Source organism: Nerophis ophidion, linkage group LG16 (genome assembly GCF_033978795.1).
Source record: "Nerophis ophidion isolate RoL-2023_Sa linkage group LG16, RoL_Noph_v1.0, whole genome shotgun sequence".
In the NCBI taxonomy this organism is placed as follows: Eukaryota; Metazoa; Chordata; class Actinopteri; order Syngnathiformes; family Syngnathidae; genus Nerophis; species Nerophis ophidion.
In genome coordinates this window covers 11,625,880-11,648,602 of record NC_084626.1, presented here as the reverse complement: position 1 = coordinate 11,648,602, position 22,723 = coordinate 11,625,880, and the positions used below count along the sequence as shown (strand labels likewise).

Sequence of the window (22,723 nt, the reverse complement as noted above, 5' to 3'; positions counted from 1 at the left end):
TAACTGTCATTGCTCAAAACATAATATTGAATCAAAATCAGTGTTATTATGAATTATTGAAATATTCCGCCCCAAAAATATTTTTGGTGGAAGATTATGCAAATTTGGTAAATAAATAACCCAAATAATTTATATTTTGTTGTTTTCCTACTGTACCGAAAATGAACCGAACCGTGACCTCTAAACCGAGGTACGTACCGAACTGAAATTTTTGTATACCTTACACTCCTAATTTATAACTATAAAAAAATCACTGTATTTCATTAAGACGCCATCTACTGGACACACCTGAGTACAACACCACTTTCACGCGAAAACTTGCAAATGTAAATGAAAACATGCGTCGTCTGCGCTCCTCAAGGTAGCGTGTCGCTTCTGCATTTAGCTCAGCTTCTGGTCTAGTGGGCTGGTGGGAGCGTGGGAGAGTGGGAGTGGAGTAGAAGTGGGGAGGCGGCGGGAGGAGGGCTGTGTATCTTTTCTTTTTAAACCTGCTAATCCTGCTGCTGCCCTCAATCTGTGAAGGAGGTGAGCAAGGACGCACACTTTGCAGCTCCCTCCCACACCATTGTTGTATTATAGGCTTCTGAAGTTTTTTATTTTGTCGACGGTTGAAATATGTCTACTGCTGATCACCAGGAAAGCGACTGCAACAAACTGGAGTCTGTGATACAGGTGGGCGCCCCCTGACACCGCCCCTCCACCCCCCATGGCATTGTGTATATGTGTGTGTGAGTGAGTGAGACTAACACGCTACAGACGTGTATTTGTCTGCTTATTTGCCGTTTAATTGGGTTTCCCTGTGATCATCACTTTTGTGTTGTCTCTATGTTGCCCCGAGCTGCACGGCACAGTGTCTGCTGCCTGATCTCAGTGTCTCACATTTTCCTCACCAGAGGCTGGAGGAGAGCGTTTTGTCCGAGGAGAAGAGGCTGACCGTGCGGGGACCCTCGCCGGATGCGCCCCCTACATGTCTACCGGCCAGAGTTCGGGAGATCGTAACCAAGAACCTTAACGAAAGCTGTCAGTGTGTTGAAAACCCTAAATACACAGCGTATTTTTTATGTTTTTGCTTAATGTCCTTGTCTTTTACAGCTCCAGGGGCAATGTCCTCGCTCATGTCTCTCCAGGAGGAGAACCGAATCCTGCAGGGAGAGCTGGCCAAGCTGGAAGACCTGTTGGCCCACAGCAGAGCAGACCGGGATGAGCTGGCCATCAAGTACAGCGCAATCAGCGAGAGGGTGAGACGAGCCAAGCTAAATGTTACATTTTGTATTTTTTGGGGGTCTTTGTCTGAGATTTACTGGTCACCCAGGTGATGGGGCCTGGAATGAACTGAAGTGGAACGTTGCCATGGCGTCTGTTGCCCCAGGCAACTGCAAACAGGGGCTTCAAATCATTTAGCTATGGGTCTCTCTTGGTGGGAGGGCCACGGCATCCAGTTTGGAGTTAAACATCACCAAAGGGAGCGGTCCAAACACACTGCATCTTTAGAGATATTAAAGGTCTACTGAAATGAGCGTCTGCCTCACAATACGAAGGTCCTGCAGTCCTGGGTTCAAATCCAGGCTCGGGATCTTTCTGTGTGGAGTTTGCATGTTCTCCCCGTGAATGCGTGGGTTCCCTCCGGGTACTCCGGCTTCCTCCCACTTCCAAAGACATGCACCTGGGGATAGGTTGATTGGCAACACTAAATTGGCCCTAGTGTGTGAATGTGAGTGTGAAAGTTGTCTGTCTATCTGTGTTGGCACTGCGATGAGGTGGCGACTTGTCCAGGGTGTACTCCGCCTTCCGCCCGATTGTAGCTGAGATAGGCGCCAGCGCCCCCCGCGACCCCAAAAGGGAATAAGCGGTAGAAAATGGATGGATGGATGGATGAAATGAGATTTTCTTATTTAAACGGGGACAGCAGGTCCATTCTATGTGTCATACCTGATCATTTTGCGATATTGCCATATTTTTGCTGAATTGCTGAAAGGATTTAGTAGAGAACATTGACGATAAAGTTCGCAACTTTTGGTCGCTAATAAAAAAGCCTTGCCTTTACCGGAAGTAGCAGACGATGACGTCACCGGTGTGAGGGCTCCTCACATCGTCACATTGTTTATAATGTGAGCCTCCAGCAGCAGGAGCTATTTGGACCGAGAAAGCGACAATTTCCCCATTAACTTGAGCGAGGATGAAAGATTCGTGGGTGAGGAAATTTAGAGTGAAGGACTAGAAAAATAAATAAATAAATAAAAAGTAAAAAAAAAAAAAGCGTTTGCATTGGGAGCGATTCAGATGTTTTTAGACACATTTACTAGGATAATTCTGGGGAATCCTCATCTTTCTATTGTGTTGCTAGTGTTTTAGTGAGTTAAATAGTACCTGATAGTCAGAGGGGTGTGTCCACGGGTGTGTTGACGCCAGTCTCTGAGAGAAGTCACAAAGCTGCAGCAGGACAGAAGCTCCGCTGATCTCCAGTAAAAGGCGACTTTTTACCACAATTTTCTCACTGAAACTTGCTGGTTGACAAGTGGTCAAGAACCATGTTCGCTTGACCGCTCTGATCCATAGTAAAGCTTCACCTCCGGGAATTTTAAAGAAGGAAACACGGTGTGTTTGTGTGGCTAAAGGCTAAAGTTTCCCACCTCCATCTTTCTACTTTGACTTCTCCATTATTAATTGAATAAATTGCAAAAGATTCAGCAACACAGATGTCCAGAATACTGTGTAATTGCGCGATGAAAAGAGACAACCAATAACGTCAAACACGCGTCATCATACGCAACATCATTCCGCAATGTTTTCAACAGGAAACTCCGCGGCAAATTTAAAATTGTAATTTAGTAAACTAAAAAGGCTGTATTGGCATGTGTTGCAATGTTAATATTTCATCATTGATATATAAACTATCAGACTGCGTGGTCGGTAGTAGTGGGTTTCAGTAGGCCTTTAAGTACACCTTACACATGCTAGTAAGACTAAATTCTACTTTACTGCAATAAAATACACTGTTGATTAAATGTCAATCAAACTTGATCTGCGTGAGGGATATGTCTTGTTTGCTTATCTACGTATGTTTTTGGTCCACAAAAATTTCACATTCGATTATAAGAGTTGTTGTATGTGCCAGCATTATCATTTGGTCCCAATCAGGATGAAAAGGCAGCTGGTGTAATGTATGTCAGAGGGCTTGCCACAAAAATGGCACTGGTCCATATTCAAATTAATATTTTTTTAATAGAAATCCATAGAAGAACACATTAAATTGTTGTACAGGTTCTTTATTACAATTAATGAATAACTCATATATCCTATTTAGGGCTGTTCCTAATATGATTAGTATTGGCCGATTTCTGTGAATAAGTACGTAATGGGCCAATGCCAAATAAATGCCTTTTTAACGCTGGTCACAAAAGTCCCTCGGTTGACAGAGGTATTGTGTAGAGCCGCTCCCTTAAGGTAATTAAAAAAAAATCTCTACTGCAGCAAATAAGCTTCATTTCTTACGAATATTACTATCACTTGAGGAAGAGGCTCAACATGTTACACACCAAGTAAGAACAAAAAGGAGAAGACAAGAAGGCGTGATAATCGCTAAGCTAGCTTGAAACAACACAATAAATAAGTGCTTAGTAAAGTTTCAGAAGTGGAGATGAGTCTGCGTTAAAGCAGAAAGTAAACAGATTATTAATATTAATATTAGTCTAGAGCTAGGATAATATAACATTAGAAATTTTGTATTTTCACAGAAAAAGTTTTTTTTTGTTAAAGGGGAACTGCATTTTTTTTTTTATTTTGCCTATTGTTCACAATCATTATGGAAGACAAGACGGATGGATTTTTTCTGTTAATGCATTCTCACTTGCAAAATACATGTAACTAAAAGTCAGTGTACAGCAAAGTCAATGGGAGGTTCCCTATTCAGCCAAAAAATTAGAATAAATTACCATTCAATAACCGCCAATAATACTCCATTTACATTTTGTGATTTGAGTATTAACCAAGTATTAGTGATATTGTTAATATAAGTGCTAACACAGAAAACTATGGCGACGCTGTGATTACAAGCCTTTGTACAATTTCAACATGATCGACTGGCGAGGTGTATGTGGGGGGGTGTGGCCTGCGGACTTGCAGCGAAGCGGGATGTGCCAGGTCTAGCTTCGAGATCAGCGACAGGTGCATAGATGGCCCACCTGGGCGTGCTTAACTAATCACCCGTCACTCTGTTAAAGGTGGCCGCTGGGAAGGAGGGGAAAGTTGGTTGGAGCGAGAGCGAGACTGGTATAAGAACATGCTGAAAAGCACAGAAAGAGACTCATAAACACAAATAAATCATTGTTCAGAACCATGAACGCAACTGTCATGTCCGCGATAGGTGGTCCGAAGAACCCGGAAGCGCAAGACTTCCACAGTGTTTTTTTTAGCTTCCTTGCTCCCTGGAAGTTCATTGTAGATCACTAATCAGGCCTCTCACCTGGACAGAAGATATCTGAGGACGTATTCAGACGTCGTGATGCGTTTTTAAAATGAATGCGCCGCCGCGTATGCTTAAAATGATCAAAATACGTAAATATAAAATGTTATTATAAATGTGCCTGTTACTACATTACATAATACTTATATCATGTATATAAAACCTCAAGGGTGGTATTTGGATGTAATTTGAAGGGCTTTACAGGCAAAATAGAGCAGCTCCCATAGGCTCAATTGTAAGATGACTTTCGATCGCGTTTATTTACTCAAAAGAATGAAAAAAAAACATCAATTGTCATGTCTCTCATAATGATTGTGAACAATGGGCAAAAAAATCACAAAAAAGTGCAGTTCCCCTTTAAGGTTTACAAGCTCAACGACCAATTCTACGGACACAGGAGGACTTTTAAGGCAAATTTCCAAAGGATTTAAATGAGTAGTAGATAGTATTTTTTTGGTGTGTAGTTATTGTGTACTATTCCCTTTGGAGCCCTTTTGGTTTGATTAAACAAGTGTATGTATTAAAAGAGAATAAGGGAAAAATTTAGATGTTGTGTTGTATTTGTACAGTGTCACTGGAACTCACCAAAAGTAAAAAAAAAAAAGACAGTTAATACATGTGATTGGTATCGGCCAATTTCACTCATGGCTGATCCCTAATCCTAATCATAAAGTGGAGGCATATAGAGGAGGTTGACTACGTGTTGTGCTTGGTGGAGGTCCTATTGGATCATATTGGATTGCGCAGGTGCACCAATTGAAATGTTTAATGATTTCCTGCTCGCTACATACAGTTGGAGAAGGCCCTATGTTTCGACTCGGGAGACGGCGACCACGATTCCTCCGAGTCTCGCAGCCTGGCTCAGCAGAACATTGATCTCCGCAGGCGGCTGGATGAGGAGCAAGCAGCCTATAAGAGAAAGCTCACCGCCTATCAGGAGGGCCAGCAGAGGCAGGCGCAGCTCGTGCAGAAGCTGCAGGCGAAGGTTTGTACACTTTTTTTTTTAGTTACACAGTCGTCTCGGTGCTGAACGCTAAGGAATTCGCTGCTTCTTTAGGTGCTGCAGTACAAAAAGAGGAGCGGAGATCTGGAGCAGATGCTGCAGCAGAAGTCGTCAGTGTTTGAGAAACCCGGGCTGAATGTAAGCCACTACCAAAAACACAAAGTTCTCACTAGAGATGAAGGTATAAGTAGTCATGTTTCTCAATCAGGATTCCAGTGAAGCATCAAATGGTCGCCATCAAGACGAATCCAGCAGCAACCTGGAGGATGCTTTAATCCGTCTGGAAGAAGAGCAACAGAGGTAGGTGTTGACTTCAAAGTCCCATCAGACATTTATTTCATTCCTCTTTATGTTTTCAGGAGCAGCAGTTTGTCTGCGGTGAACGCCATGCTGAGGGAGCAGCTGGAGCAGGCCGGTTTGGCCAACGAGGCGCTAAGTCAGGACATCCGCAGGCTCACCGTTGACTGGACCAAAGCCAGAGAAGAGCTGGAGCAGAAGGAGTTTGACTGGAGGAAAGAGGAAGAGGTGGCGAATGCTTAGCAAGCGTGTTAGCGGTGTTAAATAAGCAAGAGAAATTTCAAGTTTTCCTCTGTCAGTCTTTCCATAGCTACTTCAGCAGCGAGCACGGACGCCTGCTTGCTCTGTGGCGACAAGTGGTCGGCTTCCGGAGGCACGTGTGTGAACTGAAGAGTGCCACTGAGAGGTACTTTCAACTTTGCACTGATGGATGTACTGATGGATGCATTGTTCGTGAATTAATCAATGACTAATTGGAGGTAGATCGTTGGGTTGATACAGTGGGGCAAAGTTCTCCCACTTAGAATGATGACAGAGGTCTGTAATTTTCATCATAGGTACACTTCAATTGTGAGAGACAGAATGTAAAAACAAATCCAGGAAATCACATTGGAGGAATTTTAAAGAATTTATTTGTAAATTATGGTTGAAAATAAGTATTTGGTCAACCATTCATCGGTGTTCTTGGGATGCAACTCAGTATTCTTCTTCCTCCAAACACGACAAGTTGAGTTTATACCAAAATGGATACATGAATGATACAGCAGGGGATTGGGAGAATGTCATGTGGTCAGATGAAACCAAAATAGAACTTTTTGGTATAAACTCAACTCGTCGTGTTTGGAGGAAGAAGAATACTGAGTTGCATCCCAAGAACACCACACCTACTGTGAAGCATGGGGGTGGAATCATCATGCTTTGGGGCTGTTTTTCTGCTAAGGGGACAGGACGATTGATCCGTGTTAAGGAAAGAATGAATGGGGCCTTGTATCGTGAGATTTTGAGCCAAAACCTCCTTCCATCAGGGTGAGCTTTGAATGGTTGACCAAATACTTATTTTCAACCATAATTTACAAATAAATTCTTTAAAATTCCTACAGTGTGAATTCCTGGATTTTTTTTCACATTCTGTCTCTCACAGTTGAAGTGTACCTATGATGAAAATTACAGACCTCTGTCATCATTTTAAGTGGGAGAACTTGCACAATCGGTGGCTGACTAAATACTTTTTTGCCCCACTGTATACGGAACAAAAATATATAAATGCAACACTTTTGTTTTTGCTCCCATTTTTCATGAGTTGAACTCAAAGATCTAAAGCTTTTACTATATACACAAGAGTATTCCTCTCAAATATTGTTCACAAATTGTCTAAATTTGTGTTAGTGAGCAAGTCTTCTTTGCCAAGATAATCCATCACACCTGACAGGTGTGGCACATCAAGATGCTGATTAAACAGCATGATTATTGCACAGGTGTGCCTTAAGCTGTCCACAAAAAAAGGCCACTATGAAATGTGCAATTTTGTTTTATTGGGGTCTTGGAGGGTCAGAAAAGCAGTCAGTATCTGGTATGACCAGCATTTGCCTCAAGCAGTGCAACACATTTCCTTCATATAGAGTTGATCAGGTTGTTGATTGTGGCCTGTGGAATGTTGGCCCACTCCTCTTCAATGGCTGTGCCAACTGGAACATGCTGTCTTATACAGTACACTGACCCACAGCATGGGTTACATGTCCGATGAGTATCCTGGCCATGCAAGAACTGGGATGTTTTCAGCTTCCTGGAATTGTTTACAGATCTTTGCAACATGGACCCGTGCAATGTCATGCTGAGGTGATAGTCTCGGGTGAATGGTACAACAATGGGCCTCAGAATCTTGTCACGGTATCTCCGTGCATTCAAAATGCCATCAATAAAATACAGTTGCGGGCAGTACGGTGGTATAGGGGTTAGTGCTGGTGCCTTACAATAAGAAGGTTGTGGGTTTGATCCCCCGGCTTGAGGTCTTACTGTGTGGAGATGGATGTTCTCCCCGTGACTGCGTGGGTTTCCTCCGGGTACTCCGGTGTCCTCCCACCTCCAAAGACATGCACCTGGGGATAGGTTGATTGGCAACACTAATTTGGCCCTAGTGTGTGAATGTGCGTGTGAATGTTGTCTATCTATCTGTGTTGGCCCTGTGATGAGGTAGAGACTTGTGCAGGGTGTACACCGCCTTCCCCCCGAATGCGACTGCGATAGGCTCCAGCCACCCCCGCAACCACAAGCGGCACAAGCGGGAGAAAATGGATGGATGGATGGAAAATGCACTTGCGTTCATTGCCCGAGGGACGGCGTGGCGTAGTTAGGAGAGTGGCTGTGCCAGGGTTTCTGGTTCAATCCTCACCTTTTATCATCATAGTCACGTCAGTTGTGTCTTTGAGTAAGACACTTCACCCTTGCTCCTGATGGGTCCTGGTTAGCCTTGCATGGCAGCGTGTGTGAATGTGTGTGTGAATGAGTGAATGTGGAAATAGTGTCAAAGCGCTTTGAGTTCCTTAAAAAAGGTAGAAAAGCGCTACACAAGTGTAACCCATAGGCACGGATGGGTTGGATCTGCTGATGGTTGATGGATGAATGGAAGGGCATATGCTGATGGATGGATGGGCAGGTGTTGATGGATGGTCGTGTTTTTTCTGCTAATGGATGGACATGGGTTGATGGATGGATAGATGGACAGACATATTGACATGTGAATAGATGCATCAGCTGATGGATGGATTGACAATTGTTGATGGATAAATATATGGATGGATGGATGGACAAGTGTTGCTGAATGGTCGGACGTATCTCATGATTTGTGGATTAATGAATAGATTGATGAATTGATGGATGGATGGATGTGTTTATGGATGGATGAACAAATTGATGGACATATGTTGATGGATTGTCAGAATTCTCTGTTGATTGATGGATGGACGGACGGACGGACATGTGTTGTTGGATGGATGCATCTGCTGATGGATGTATGGACAAGTGTGGATGGATAAATATATGGATGGATGGACATGTGTTGATGAATGGTCGGACATATCTGCTGATGGGTGGATTGATGTATTGATGAATGCATCTGCTGATGGATGGATGGACATGTGTTGATTGATTGATGGACGGACATGTGTTGTTGGATTTTCAGACATATCTGCTAATGGATTGATTGATGCATTTGCTGATGGATGGATATATGTGTGATGGATGGATGAATGGATAGACGCACATGCTAATAGTTGGATGGATAGGTGGATGGATGAACAAGTCGGCTGATGGATGATGAGTTAGTTCATTAGCTCATTTTGCTGTCTTATATGTCCTGTTCACATCTAATCCTTCCATGCCTTGTGCATCCACAGAGACTTGTCAGACATGCGTAACGACCTGTCCCGAGCGTCGCACAGCGCTCATGTATCGTGCACATCTTTGTGCGCGACACTGCACAGTCGAGAGGGGACAACGGCGCTAGCCCTGGACCGTGAAAAAGCTCTGCGGGTCCAACTGGAGCAGCAACTCAGTGATCGAGTGTCGGAGATGATGAGCCTTCAGGCGAGAACAGACACAGAGAGAAGCGAGATCAACGTCAGGTCAGAGGCCGGCTCTCTAGTGCTTCCAACAATGGAGAACCTGTTCTTTGACGACTGATTATGTTGGTTGTCTCAACAACAGGCTGTCTGAGTCAGTGCGTGAAGGTGAAAGACTGAAGGGACAAATTGAGGAGAAAGAGCGAGAACTTGTCCTCCTGTCCAGGAGGTTGGAGGTGAGTTTTCATTCACCGTTATTGTTGACACATCAAATGATGGATTATGTAATTATATTCAACAAGAGGTAGACTTGTATTCGACAAATGTATTATGTATAATATTAAAAAAAAAAAAAAAGTTCCCGTTTTGAATTTAAATACCGTATTTTCCAGGCCATAGGGCGCACCAGATTATAAGACACACCGTCGATGAATGGTCTTTTTCAATATAAATGGCACACCTGATTATAGGGCGCATAAAAAGGAGTCATATTAGTATCATATTTTTCTAAATTAAAAAAACACTTTCTTGGGGTTTACATAACATGTAATGGTAGTTCTTTGGTCAAAATGTTCCATAGATTGTTTTACAGATCATCTTTAAGCCACTTTCTGACAGTCGCTTTAGGATGCTCCGTTTTGTGGGCGGTCTTATTTACGTGGCTGACCTTCGACAGCGTCTTCTCCCCATCATCTTTGTTGTAGCGGTGTAGCGCTCAAGGACGGGAGTGGAAGAAGTGTCAAAGATGAAGCTAACTGTTTAAATGACATTCAGACTTTACTTAAATCAACAACTGAGCAGCATCTCCTCATCCGTGGCTCACTAGTAAAAATAACAACGCCGGGAATGTGTCCCGTGAAAAAACGTCCAACCGGAACTCTAATAACTAAAGTTCCTTAAGTGAATAATTTAAACTCACTGCACCGGTATGTTTTAGCGCTTTCATAGTGAAGTTACTGACAGATATAAGTAAGCACTTTACATTACTTTATATTAGAAATGGCAACAGCGGAGGATGAATGTCCAATAACAAGAAGATAGAGAAAAAGAAGAAGGTTATCAACTACGGTGTCGGCACGGAGTACAAAGGCGCGCAATTTTTCAGGATTTATGCAGATCCCATATACAACTCAGTATGTACCAGGGGGTAAGAAAAGTTGCTTTTGCATAATATTGCGAAACAAAACGCCAGATAATGTCTTACCTTATACAAGGACAGGACAATAAAATGCCGGACAAACAGTTTTAAAAACACTTTTTACCCAAGAGCAATAGTGTCGCTGAACACAAGATGACAATAATGACTGTGCATGTGAGCTGTATGCTTGGTATTTTTATGTATTTTTTATGTATTTTTATCTATTTATCTATGTTCTTATGTTTTTATGTAGGATTTTGCACTAAATTAGTATGCATAAAATTTTGTTGTACAATGACAATAAAGATATATTCTATTCTATTCTTTTCTATTCTATTCTACAAACACCATAATAATACTCGTATGTTAAAGCACATCAAGCGGTGCGGCTTCATAACTTGCCAAAGTCGTACTAAAACATTTTGATAGATTGTTGAGCACCGTGTGTAATGTTCTATATTTTCAATGGAACATATAAGATGTTGGTGTTGTTTACTTGAGTCATATTGCCATCATAGTGCAGCCTACACGTATCTCTTTATGTTTGACTGCCATCTACTGGTCACACTTATCATTACACAATTTACCAAATAAAATATCTCTTTATGTTTGACTGCCATCTACTGGTCACACTTATCATTACACAATTTACCAAATAAAATAGCTTTGAGGTGGGTAAGCTCAACCAAACTTAGTCCTTACATTAGGTGCAGTGGATTATAAGGCGAGTTTTGAGGAAAAAAAAGGATTTTAAGTGCGCATTATAGTCCGGAAAATACGGTACTTTGTTTATTTCAAATGCAGATGGTAAATGGTACTCAAAGCGCTTTGACACTATTTCCACATTCACACACACATTCACACACTGATGGCGAGAGCTGCCATGCAAGGCCTTAACCACAACTCATCAGGAGCAAGGGTGAAGTGTCTTGCTCAAGAACACAACGGACGTGACTTGGATGGTGGAAGCTGGGATCGAAGCTGGAGCCCTCAAGTTTCTGGCACAGCCGCTCTACCACCCGAGCCACGCCGTTCCCATGTTTTATTTAATTTTTTAATCAGAGATTTAAAAACTCTCTGTTTTGGGTTTTAGGAGCAGAGCAGCAATGACGGGAGCGACCTGCAGCTGATGAGAGCTCACACCGAGACACTATTGGACACTCTGCGGGACATAGCTCAGGTTACACGTCTGATCAGACCATGTGGATGACGCATAATCTCACTGATCTGCTTCCTTTTCTTCCGTCTTTTTTTTTTTTTTTTAAAGATGGTTTTATCAGATGCAGAGTCGTCGTCGGAGGCAGACCAGGACAACTCCGCCGCTCCGTTGCTGGCCTTCATCCACGGCCCGCCCCCCAGCGCTGTTTCTCAGAGGTCAGCCTCCCCCCTGAGGCTCACCTCTCTGTTTGCTCTCCCGGAGGCCACGCTGTCGGCGCTACGCTCGGCGGTCACAAACAAGACGCTCCAGCTGCAGGTGACGTGGGCCGCATACACTCACTGGCCACAACATTAGGCACAATCTAATGTGATCCTTCGTAAGAGCTGTGTCTACAAAATCTACATTTTTATCAATAATACGTTGAGTTTTAAATACTTTTATTCAGGGCCTGACTGATTAAAAGTTCGTAAGGCCCATAAACTGCTATTCTACTTTGGTCTGAATTGCCTCATGGATACAATTATACTTTGTTTCTGGTAAACTTTTATTCCGCAGTGAGTCAAAATGTCATTTGTAATTGTTTTATTTGGTTTAGCAACATCGCAACCGCATCCATTCCACAGCCCATAGAGATAATTTCTAATTTAGCAACATTTCGAAAACCGCCATGTTGACAGATTTATGGCCGTTTTTTTTAAAGAACCATACTATTTAGGTTTATATTGTAGACAAACGTTTTCCCTAAAGGGAAGTGTCCAAAGAACATTTCTTTGTTCCTATTTTTTGCCCATTTGTTGTGTTTTCTTTACTTTTTCAATTATCCCTGACGCGGCATAGCAGTTTTGAATTGGCTTTATTGCGATGGGCAATATCAGACACTGGACCGTCAGTTGGCCTATCAAACCATTTTTTTTTTTTTTAATCTAAACTTTGGACAGTATTTGGAATATAAAAATATGACTGTTGAACATAAATGTAGTTGTCAATGTACTCTTTTTATTCATTGGTAATACGTGATTATATATAGTAAATACAAATCTTTACATAACTTGTACAATATCAATATTATATTATTTCTTAATATCTACTTTAGCGATATAGCAATGAACAGTATTGATGATAACCGCAGTAAAACTTTGGATGGTTAGTTTTTCTTTTTTATATATAAAATGATCAAAAACCTTGATTGATAACCACACTTTGGTAATCTATTGGCAGGACTAGCAATAGCTCGCTAGCTACGCTGACATGAAAACAAGACTTATTAATTTCTTTCCACATTAAAAAACAACATACAGCAATCTAAACTTCCATCCATCCATTTTTCTACCGTTTATTCCCTTTGGGGTCGCGAGGGGCCCTGGAGCCTATCTCAGCTACAATCGGGCGGAAGGCGGAGTACACCCTGGGCAAGTCGCCACCTCATCGCAGCAATCTAAACTTGATAAACGCATTATTGTCTGATCAACTAAGATATTCATTGTTCACATTAAACATACAGGCTGTGTTTTCTTAGCAAAGAGTGATTCTTTTATCCTCAGGAATATGACACAGAAGTGTTTTTTTTTTTTGTACAACTTTATTAACAAAGAAAAAATGAACTTGCATGATGTCACAAATTGAATGTGGAGCAAAGTGAACACTGAATTTAACTTTATCAATTCAAATAACATTTTAAAACTTTTACAAAAAAAAACAAAAAAACATTTGAACTCTCAAATAAAAATGTGTCTCATAAGAGTCCAAAAAATATTAATGCTTGTTCTGCCAAGAAAGTATAGTGTGTGTCAATTAATTAGTTATTTTTTAATAAAAAATACAACTTGGCTAGGTTATTCCGGTGTGTGTATAAATACGTTATGAGCCCATTCAATAATATTGCAATGATAATGATAACCGGGATAATTTTCGTCACAATAACTGTGATATTGCATTTTCATATCATTACATCTCTAATGTAATTATAAACAAACTTGAACCGCATTTTTGTTGGTTGTGTCTGAACACTCCCATACCTAAATCTACTTCTGGCCACCAAAAGTACTACAGGAAACACTTGTGTATCCCTTTAAATTGGTTATGGGCCTGGCGGTGGTAGAGGAAAGTATGAATTATTGATTATAAATGGTATATACAAATGACTACAACATAGATATCCTGCGTATTATTATCTGAATACTTTTTTTAAACATCAAGAAAGGTCTCGAGACATGAAATAACACCCAAATAGTCACCTTTACAAACTGCAAACTTTGAAGTATGATGTGGTGAGCCACAACCATCACAATACTCTCTAGGCTGTGGTACACTAGTACAGGGGTCGGCAACCCAAAATGTTGAAAGAGCCATATTGGACCCATCCATCCATTTTCTACCGCTTGTCCCTTTCGGGGTCACGAATACAAAAAAGTAATCGGTCTGGAGCCGCAAAAAATTAAAAGACTTATATAAGCGTTATAATGATGGCAACACATGATGTAAGTGTCTATATTTGCCTACTATCAAAATGACTATGTGTCGCCGGGTGACACAAATCTTCGTTAACAGAATTGTTGAAGCAAAATATTTATTCTACACATTTTTACAACATTGGAAAACATTAGTAAAACTTCTCAGAGGGTGAGATAACTCCTGGAAATAACTTGCTTAGAATTACCAATGGAATACAAGTGTGTGTCCAAGGTAAAGGAAACGACAGGCTGTCTTCCTCCAATGGATTTATTACAATCTTTGCAAGCTGTGTAATGTTGGCTGTGGTCTGGAACAACATGGCGCACAAACATCTATCAGAAATGCAGCCAATATTATATACAGATAATCTGTCATGAAACATGTAAAAATAAACTAAATACACAGAGGACATAAGTAAAGGTAATTGAAAATACCTACAAACAAGGCATAATAATGCAACATGTACATACAGTTAGCCTAAATAGCATGTTAGCATGGATTAGCTTGCAGTCATACACTGACCAAATATTTCTGATTAGCACTCCAACAAGTCAATAGCATCAACAAAGCTCACCTTTGTGAATTCACTCGCAGCATAAAACGTTTGGTGGACAAAATGAGACAAAGAAGGAGTGGCATGGAAGACGTCTTTCTGTGGCAGCGTCGGAGAAAGTTATACATGTAAACAAACTGTTGAGTCACAGTCCACACAAGAGCCGCTGAAATTAGTTGGACAAAACAGCGCTCGCCAAATACTCTCATCAGTGAAGCATAAACACAACCTATTATACAGTGGGCTTTATAACAATTAGGAAGGTTTGCATCGTGTTTGTCCTACAGAAACCATATTACAAAAAAAAAAAAAACTGTTTTTTCCATTTCCATACATTTTTGAAAAAGCTCCACGGAGCCACTAGAGCACCGCTAAAGTGCCGCATGTGGCTCTAGAGCCGCATGTTGCTGAGCCCCGCTCTAGTAATATTAAAGACCGAAATGGGGCCACAAACAAAATCGTGTTCAGGATCACAAAAATCCTTTCTTCTTATTTGATAAAAGGCGCATTATCATTTTTGCTAGGGCAACAATTTACCCAATGTTGTGGCTCCCCAGTGTTTACGAATCTTTGCTTACACACACACATTGAAAAGATGCATGGGACCAATTTCAGTATTTTATAACGTGTTGTGTGTGTCCTGTGTTGTTTGCATGGCAGGACGCTCGGGGGCGTTTGCTGTCTGCCCAGTCCTCCATACAGCATTTACGAAAGCAGCTCGCCGAAACTGATTTAGCCAAAAGGGAAGCAGACCAACGCAATCAGATGCTGCAGAGAGAGCGAGATGCCGCCCAGAGGGACAGAGAGACCACACAACGGGAAAAAGACCGCCTGCGGCTGGAGAGAGACACTCTGGCCAGGTTGACACATTTTGAAAAACACATGTTTCTTAGTTGATGGTCCACACTTCTTTACTCATGTCACTGCACACTTTGGTTTGTCCGTCTGTCTGTCTGTCAGTTAGTTAGTTAGTTGGCAACTTAGCTCCAAAAGTTATGGTTGCATTTTGATGAAACTTTCAGCAAATGCCACGAATGGGATACGGAACAAGTTATTAAATCCAGATCACTGTGTGGGTTCAGGATTAAAAAAAATTACTATTACTACTAAAATGGGACGTACAATTTTTTAAAGAAATTAATCCTGTTACGATATACTGTATGATGCAAAATATGATTTTTTCTTTTAGATAAAGAATAGTACTTAGGTACCCCAGCTTTAACTAAAAACATTTTAATTGAATTAAATTAATATTGATTAAATATTTAAAAACTTGCTATGCATTTGTTGTGTCTTAGTTTTATTTAATTTGATTTCAATGTATTTAATATGTACATGTATTTTATTTACTGTTATTAATAATATTTTACTTTGTGTATTTGATTTCAATATATTTTATTTAATTGTTTTTATTTGTTTTGTATTTCACTTAATTTACTTTTTTGATAAAACATAATTTAATCAATATTTAACATTTAGTAAATATTGATACATATTTATTTTGAATTAAATGTAATAGTAAAATAATAATTCAATTTGTCGCTATGACTGTCATCTTCACTGTGTATGTACCTCTACACTATTACTGCCACAGTGACAAAGTCAGCTTAGAAAAGAGCGTTCAGGCGGCACAAAGCGGCAAGCAGAACCTTCAGATGGACTGTGAGAAGCTGCAGCTGACTCTGACGTCCATGCAGCGGGAGAAAGACCACCAGAGGGAGGAGAAAGAGGCCGCCATCCAGGAAAGAGACCGGGCCAAGGCCGAGGTTCAGAGGATGTAAGTACGCTAATTGACTGTGAGTAAGCTGCTCAAACACACCATAAAGAGGGTTCCATGCATGGACCCAATGCAGTGTCACACACCAAGATGGTTTATTTAGTCAAGTGTGCGTCATGTATGCTTTAAGCCAGAAGCATTGGGACCAGAGCGAGAGCCGAGCCTCAGTCCAGCGTGGCGAGTTATCTGCAGTGAGGGAGACTCACCAGCAGGGAGAGGTTGAGAGGCAGCTGCTGGAGAGGGAGAAAGCCCAACTTTCTGAAGCACTGACCAAAGTAAGAAGACAGGTTGATAAAGTGACTTTATGAACTTGTGATCCTCCTTTTTTGCACCCCTCAGGCCGAGAGCAGTAATGCAGAACTTTCTCTGCTGGTCAATAAGCTCCAGTCTGAGGACGCAGCGCTCAGGGACTCATTAGCCAAAATGGGCAGCATGAATGAGGCGCTGTCCCAAGATAAAGTGGACCTGAACAGCTACATCCTCCAGGTAAATCCCGCTTTTTTATTTTTGCATCTCTTCTTTCCCGCCTGAGAACGTCACCATTGCGCTCTTCAAAAGCTGGAGGAAGAGAAAACGCTGCTGCAAGCTCAGAAACGCGAGGCCGAGCAGGAGAAGCTGACCATCAGGGATGAGCTGGTGCGGTTGGAGCAGGACCGGATGGAGCTGGACTCTGCCCGCATCACGCTGCGCCAGTCCCTTCAGGACACGGAGCTGAGCCGCGTGGGGATGGAGGCAGAGCTCCAGAGTCTCCGAACAGAGAGGCTCAAGCTGCAAGAGAGAATCCCACAGGTAGAAACTGTCAATTTCCTTCTTATGAGACATGTTGATGCACTCATAATGCGATGTGGAAGATTGCAAATGTGCAAATTGAGACACAACCTGTTTATTAGGGTTGTAACTCTACGCCATAATCATGGTTCGGTTTGTTACGTATCCCTGTCTAAAGGTCCCAGTGTAGTTCTTTTTGGGTACGGAAAGGAAACAAAGTTCAACACAAATAACTGGGTGGCTTTTGTGGAAAAAGCTCTAATGATTTTTAAATCTACATGAAAAATGGTACACGTAGTGGCTGTCTTAGCTTTAATAGTGCCCTTTCGGCGAGGTGAACATCAGAACTTTGAAGGCCTAACATAGTCCAGTTGCTCCAATATGAATCTCCAAACAAATACTGTATTGAGTTTTTCTCTTTTATACCAAAGAAACTTAAAAGTAGACACTCGATGGCAATAAAACCACATACTCAGAGCTCATGGTCATATTGCTGTACTGTCTTAATTATAACTAAAAATAGTAATTGTGTACTATATTTATAGAAATAAACACCCCCTTATTGTCTGTCATCCTCAAGCTGCAAATATACTCCATGTATGTGTTACGCTTGAAAAGTGTTTGTTGATCTTGAACATCAATTATAGAACGTTAAGAACAATTGTAAATATTAAAAGCTTTTTGAAATGCGATTTTCTTATTTAAACGGGGATAGCAGGTCCATTCTATGTGTCATACTTGATCATTTCGCGATATTGCCATATTTTTTCTGAAAGGATTTAGTAGAGAACATCGACGATAAAGTTCGCAACTTTTGGTGCTGATAAAAAAAAGCCTTGCCTCTACCGGAAGTTGCAGACGATATGCGCGTGACGTCACGGGTTGTGGAGCTCCTCACATCTGAACATTGTTTACAATCATGGCCACCAGCAGTGAGAGCGATTCGGACCAAGAAAGCGACGATTCTCCCATTAATTTGAGCGAGGATAAAATATTTGTGGATGAGGAAAGTGAGAGTGAAGGACTAAAAAAATAATAATTACAAAAAAATTCAATAAAAAAATAAATAAATAAAAAAAAGATAGTGGGAGGGATTCAGATAGGGAAGATTCTTTGAGAGGTGCCGTGGCAGCCGTGGGGGTGGCAGGACCACTCGGCCAGGCCCAACCGCAACAAGGGATAGAGCCATACCGCTTTGAACCCGACGGTGACAGTCAGGAGGACGCTGCTGATATTGATGCTGGAGTAGCACACGACATAGATCGCCTTCAGAATACAGAATGGTAAAAATGGTCGCTGCATAATACACTGTACTTTGTGTGTGTGGTCCAATCCAACCGTGTTCGCTTGACTTCTCTGTTCCATAGTAAAGCTTGACTATCATCTTTTGGGAATGTAAACAATGAAACACCGGCTGTGTTTGTGTTGCTAAAGCCGGCCGCAATACACCGCTTCCTACCTACAGCTGTCTTCTTTGATTTTTCCATTGTTCATTGAACAGATGTCCAGAATACTGTGGAATTTTGCGATGAAAACAGACGACTTAATAGCTGGGCACGATGCTGGCACAAAATGTCCTCTACAATCCGTGACGTCACTCGCAGGCATCATCATACAGAGACGTTTTCAGCAGTATTTTTCGGCGCGAAATTTAAAATTGCACTTTAGTAAACTAACCCGGTCGTATTGGCATGTGTTGCAATGTTAATATTTCATCATTGATATATAAACTATCAGACTGCGTGGTCGGTAGTAGTGGGTTTCAGTAGGCCTTTAAGATCATGTTAAGAACATTTTTAAACTATTGAGAGATATATAAAGCCAAGTTTTATTGGTAAATTAGATGAGAGATTATCATCACACTTCAACATTTCTAACATGTAAATTCCAGCAAGGTCAACATTGCAAATAAGCTATGTTCTTAATTACCTTACCCTGGATAAATAAAGGTTGTATAAATCTATAAATACATGTAAGCTAAATCTATAAATACATGTAAACTAGGGAGTGAAGATGCTGGTGTGTTGCTAAATGTTTATGTAGAATAGAATAGAATAGAATAGAAAGTACTTTATTGATCCCTGGGGGAAATTCAGCAATTTACCTTAGCATTGAAAATACACGTATTATTACATCCCTACTACTTCTTTATCAGGATGATGTCATCTTTCTTTTGCTTGGCAGCTCTGTGCCGACGTGACCTCCTTGGGTTCCGAGTTAAGCCTCGCCAGAGGAGAGTGCCATCGCAACGAAGCAGTCCTGGAGGAGGTGGGTCGCGCACGGGCGGAACTGGCCCGAGACAAAGCATCACTTCTTGTCCAGCTGACTGCGTCTGAGAGAGACAACAGCGCGCTGTCAGAGGAAGTGGCCGCTTACAGGCATGTCTTTACAGTCCGCATGCAAATTATTTTGCAGTTTTTTTTTCTTTGAAAACATGTTTGGGTTTTATCCACTGCAGGTCCGAACGAGAGTCTCTGGAGAACAGCCTGTTTGAGTTGCAGCAGCAGCTCGCTCGGGTGGAGTCCCACAAGGAGCAGCTGGACTCAGACAACCAAAAACTGAGAGTGCAGTGTGACACTGCAACAGGTGAAGGGCGGGGAAGAATTGTTTAGGATATTTGCAATACACAGTCGGGTTATTCGGTGGGCAGTTTGAATGTTCTCCCCGTGCTTGAGACATTTTAGGCTAATCCAGTGCTTCTCCAATGTTGGGGCGGACCCTCCTGTGAGGGCGCGGTATGGTGTCGGGGGGGCTGAGAATCAAAGGACTTCCAGTATAGCTTCTTTTTTCATTCTTGAACCATACTTAAGCCTCCAGCTAGGTGGCAGCATTGCTTGAATTAATCAACAGGCTCAACCAAGAAATACGACCAAGTATTGGTTGCCCCTCATTGGTTGTGCTAAAGCACAGATGTCAACCTAAGGCCCGGGGGCCAATTTTGGCCCATGACATCATTTTATCTGGCCCGCAAAGACCTGGAAATGTGTCAATATATTTTCTCAAAAAATTTAATTGATTATGTTCATTTTGACTGAAAAAAACGTATGCACTGCTTGAAATTGCATACCGTTTAAACAAATAGTATCTAATATTGCAACAAATATAACAGTATATTTCCAAACATGTTTGTGTCTAAATAAAAATAAATAAAAATAGTTAAATTTACAGCAAACTACCCATCAAAATAATAAAAATTGTAATACATTTTACATTTGTCTTTGCAGCATATTACTGTAAATTGAAAAAAACTACTGTTGTTTTTTGCGTTCAAATTTGGTTGACAGAGCTGCCAGTTTTTGACTGTAAAATCTACAGTTGTGGTTTTTAACAGTGTATTACTGTGAAACGGTACATTTTTTTTTTATGGTAGAAAAATTGGCATCTAAGTTGCCTGAATAAAAAATAACTTGTACGGTTTTTCCATTAACAATATAATGTTGTAAAAACCAATTTAAATTTAACACAAAAATTCTGGCAACTAAGTGTTGTAAAGTGTTGTAAAAAACAAACAAAAAAACAAACACTATATTTGAAGTGAAATTTTGTAAATGTAAAGTTGACTTAAAACAATTTATATAATTAATAATGAAATCCAGAGGCAAATTCCTACATCATTCACTGTTACAAGTGGCCCTCTGATGACAGTCATAACTGCCATGTGACCATAAATGAAAAAGAGTTTGACATCCGTGTGCTAAAGCATGCTTGCATACATGAAATACTGATATCCTTAAAAAATGTATAATCATTAGAGCAGTACTTCTTGTATAGTGGGGTGTGCGTGATAAGGTGTCAGTGAGGGCGTGAGAAAACAATATACATGTCTACAGCTAGGAGGCATGTAGGTGCCGGTGCCAGAAACGTAGAGAGATTTGTACAGATAAATAAGTAACTATTACATATTTCAATTGGGGGGGGGGGGGGGGGGATTGAGAAGCACTGGGCTGATTGTAGATGCTAAATTGTCCGTAGGAGTGAGTATGGGATAGGCTCCAGCTCACCTGCTAGTTTCAACCCTAACGCGGACATGCACTGTAGAATTGATGTGTGCACTTCTAGTCGGGGTTTTAGACCATATTTTACGACAAGTTCAATTCGAATTGGACTTAACCCAAAACCATTTGCGTCTCTTCGAACATGCTTTTTTTCAGCTGAGCTGCGGCGTGCTCGCTCTGACGTTGAGAGCGCATTGACCCAGGTGGATAAGGAGAAACAAGCGCTGACTCAGACCCTGAATGCAACACAGTTGGAGGCCCAGCAGGTTTTGCGCAAGGCCATCTGCGAACATAAGGAGGAGGTGGAGAAGCTTGTCTCGGAAAAGGTGTGGTCGTTGTCACGATACTTCTTGCACATGCTACGTTTTATAAAGCCCCTTTAAATAAAGACACGCCTTGCAAGATGAGTAGCAAGTGTTTCAAATCCCCGCCCCATCTGCAGGAGGTCTTGCGACAGAGTCTCACAGCATCCCACGGGGGAGCTCTGAGGAAGCTGAGGCAGGAGGTGGATGATGAGCTGCATAAAGTACTGAGAGAGAGGGAGGAGCTGCAGAGCCAGCTGAGGACTCTGCAGCATGATCGAGATCAGAGTCTCCTACAAGCCGAAACGGAGAAGCAACAGGTTAGAGCAGTCCTTCTCAAATAGTGGGTTGGGCCCCCCTAGGGGTGTGCAGCACTAATTATTTTAAAATTTTGTTTTGTAAGATAAAGTGTTTCAAATGTTGTGCTCCTGAGTTAATGTTGCTGATCAATTTGAATTTATAATTTTTTACAGAGTTCATTTAAGTGTATTTGTCAGTATTAAATGGTTCAAGTTGGTCAAAAAATGTTTATAGTTTAATTAAGGGTTTATATTTTTTTTGTTCTTTTTATTTCTGGCAAATTGATGCACTTTAAATATTTTTTGTACTATGATTTCAGGCTCTGTCTCTGAAGGAGGCAGAGAAAGCGGCGCTGTGCGACAGAGTGTCCAGTCTACAGGCCGAGCTGGCGGCTGCAGCCCTCGATTTCGAGCGCAAAGCCCAAGCGGCGGCTCTCTGCAAAGAACAAGAGCAGGTAAACCCAAGTTACCATAAACGCTCCAATTATCACCAGTCTGCTATAGTCACCAGGTGCGTGGTCTACAAAAGAAAATAATTTCCGCAGTAAAAAAAAAGAGAACCTTCTTAAACTCAAGGCCCGCCAAATCACTGTATGTGGCCCGCGAAAGCCTGGGAAAAATGTGTGTTAATAAAATACTTCATTTTTTACTAAATGCAAATAATTATTTAAATTTTGACAAGAAAAAATGTGTATCTTTTAAAAGTTATTATCTAATCATGCCAAATATTACATTATCATATAGTGTATTACAAAAATATTTTAGTAAAGATAAAAATAAAAAGTAGAATATTTGCCTGTCACCTTTACGTATGATGTATCCATTAGTTTGAACATGACAAAATCTAATACTAGGCATAGGCAATGATGTAATAATATGAGGTGATTACTGGTACACATTTATATCAATGCTGTCAAATGATGTCTTTTTAAAAAAATCAGATACATTTGAATTTTGATTAA

The 22,723-nt window shown here is 41.2% G+C and overlaps 1 protein-coding gene across 2 annotated transcripts in view; it reads left to right on the top strand.

Moving 5' to 3' along the window:
* The window catches only part of LOC133534915 (rootletin-like), a 48,932-nt gene that overhangs the window by 5,540 nt on the left and 20,669 nt on the right, over positions 1-22,723 (top strand). The window contains exons 1-22 of one of the 2 annotated variants that reach the window (XM_061874233.1): positions 498-672; positions 894-1,020; positions 1,093-1,238; positions 5,256-5,447; positions 5,520-5,603; positions 5,674-5,765; positions 5,825-5,990; positions 6,062-6,168; positions 9,155-9,382; positions 9,465-9,555; positions 11,551-11,637; positions 11,725-11,931; positions 15,281-15,480; positions 16,215-16,397; positions 16,528-16,672; positions 16,737-16,883; positions 16,956-17,186; positions 19,350-19,543; positions 19,624-19,751; positions 21,317-21,486; positions 21,603-21,782; positions 22,082-22,216. In XM_061874233.1, the coding sequence (XP_061730217.1) occupies positions 616-672; positions 894-1,020; positions 1,093-1,238; positions 5,256-5,447; positions 5,520-5,603; positions 5,674-5,765; positions 5,825-5,990; positions 6,062-6,168; positions 9,155-9,382; positions 9,465-9,555; positions 11,551-11,637; positions 11,725-11,931; positions 15,281-15,480; positions 16,215-16,397; positions 16,528-16,672; positions 16,737-16,883; positions 16,956-17,186; positions 19,350-19,543; positions 19,624-19,751; positions 21,317-21,486; positions 21,603-21,782; positions 22,082-22,216 (3,297 nt within the window). In that variant the 5' untranslated portion in view covers positions 498-615. Of the gene's footprint in view, positions 1-497; positions 673-893; positions 1,021-1,092; positions 1,239-5,255; positions 5,448-5,519; positions 5,604-5,673; positions 5,766-5,824; positions 5,991-6,061; positions 6,169-9,154; positions 9,383-9,464; positions 9,556-11,550; positions 11,638-11,724; positions 11,932-15,280; positions 15,481-16,214; positions 16,398-16,527; positions 16,673-16,736; positions 16,884-16,955; positions 17,187-19,349; positions 19,544-19,623; positions 19,752-21,316; positions 21,487-21,602; positions 21,783-22,081; positions 22,217-22,723 lie in introns of those variants that run through there. The other variant, XM_061874234.1, reaches the window with a different exon arrangement.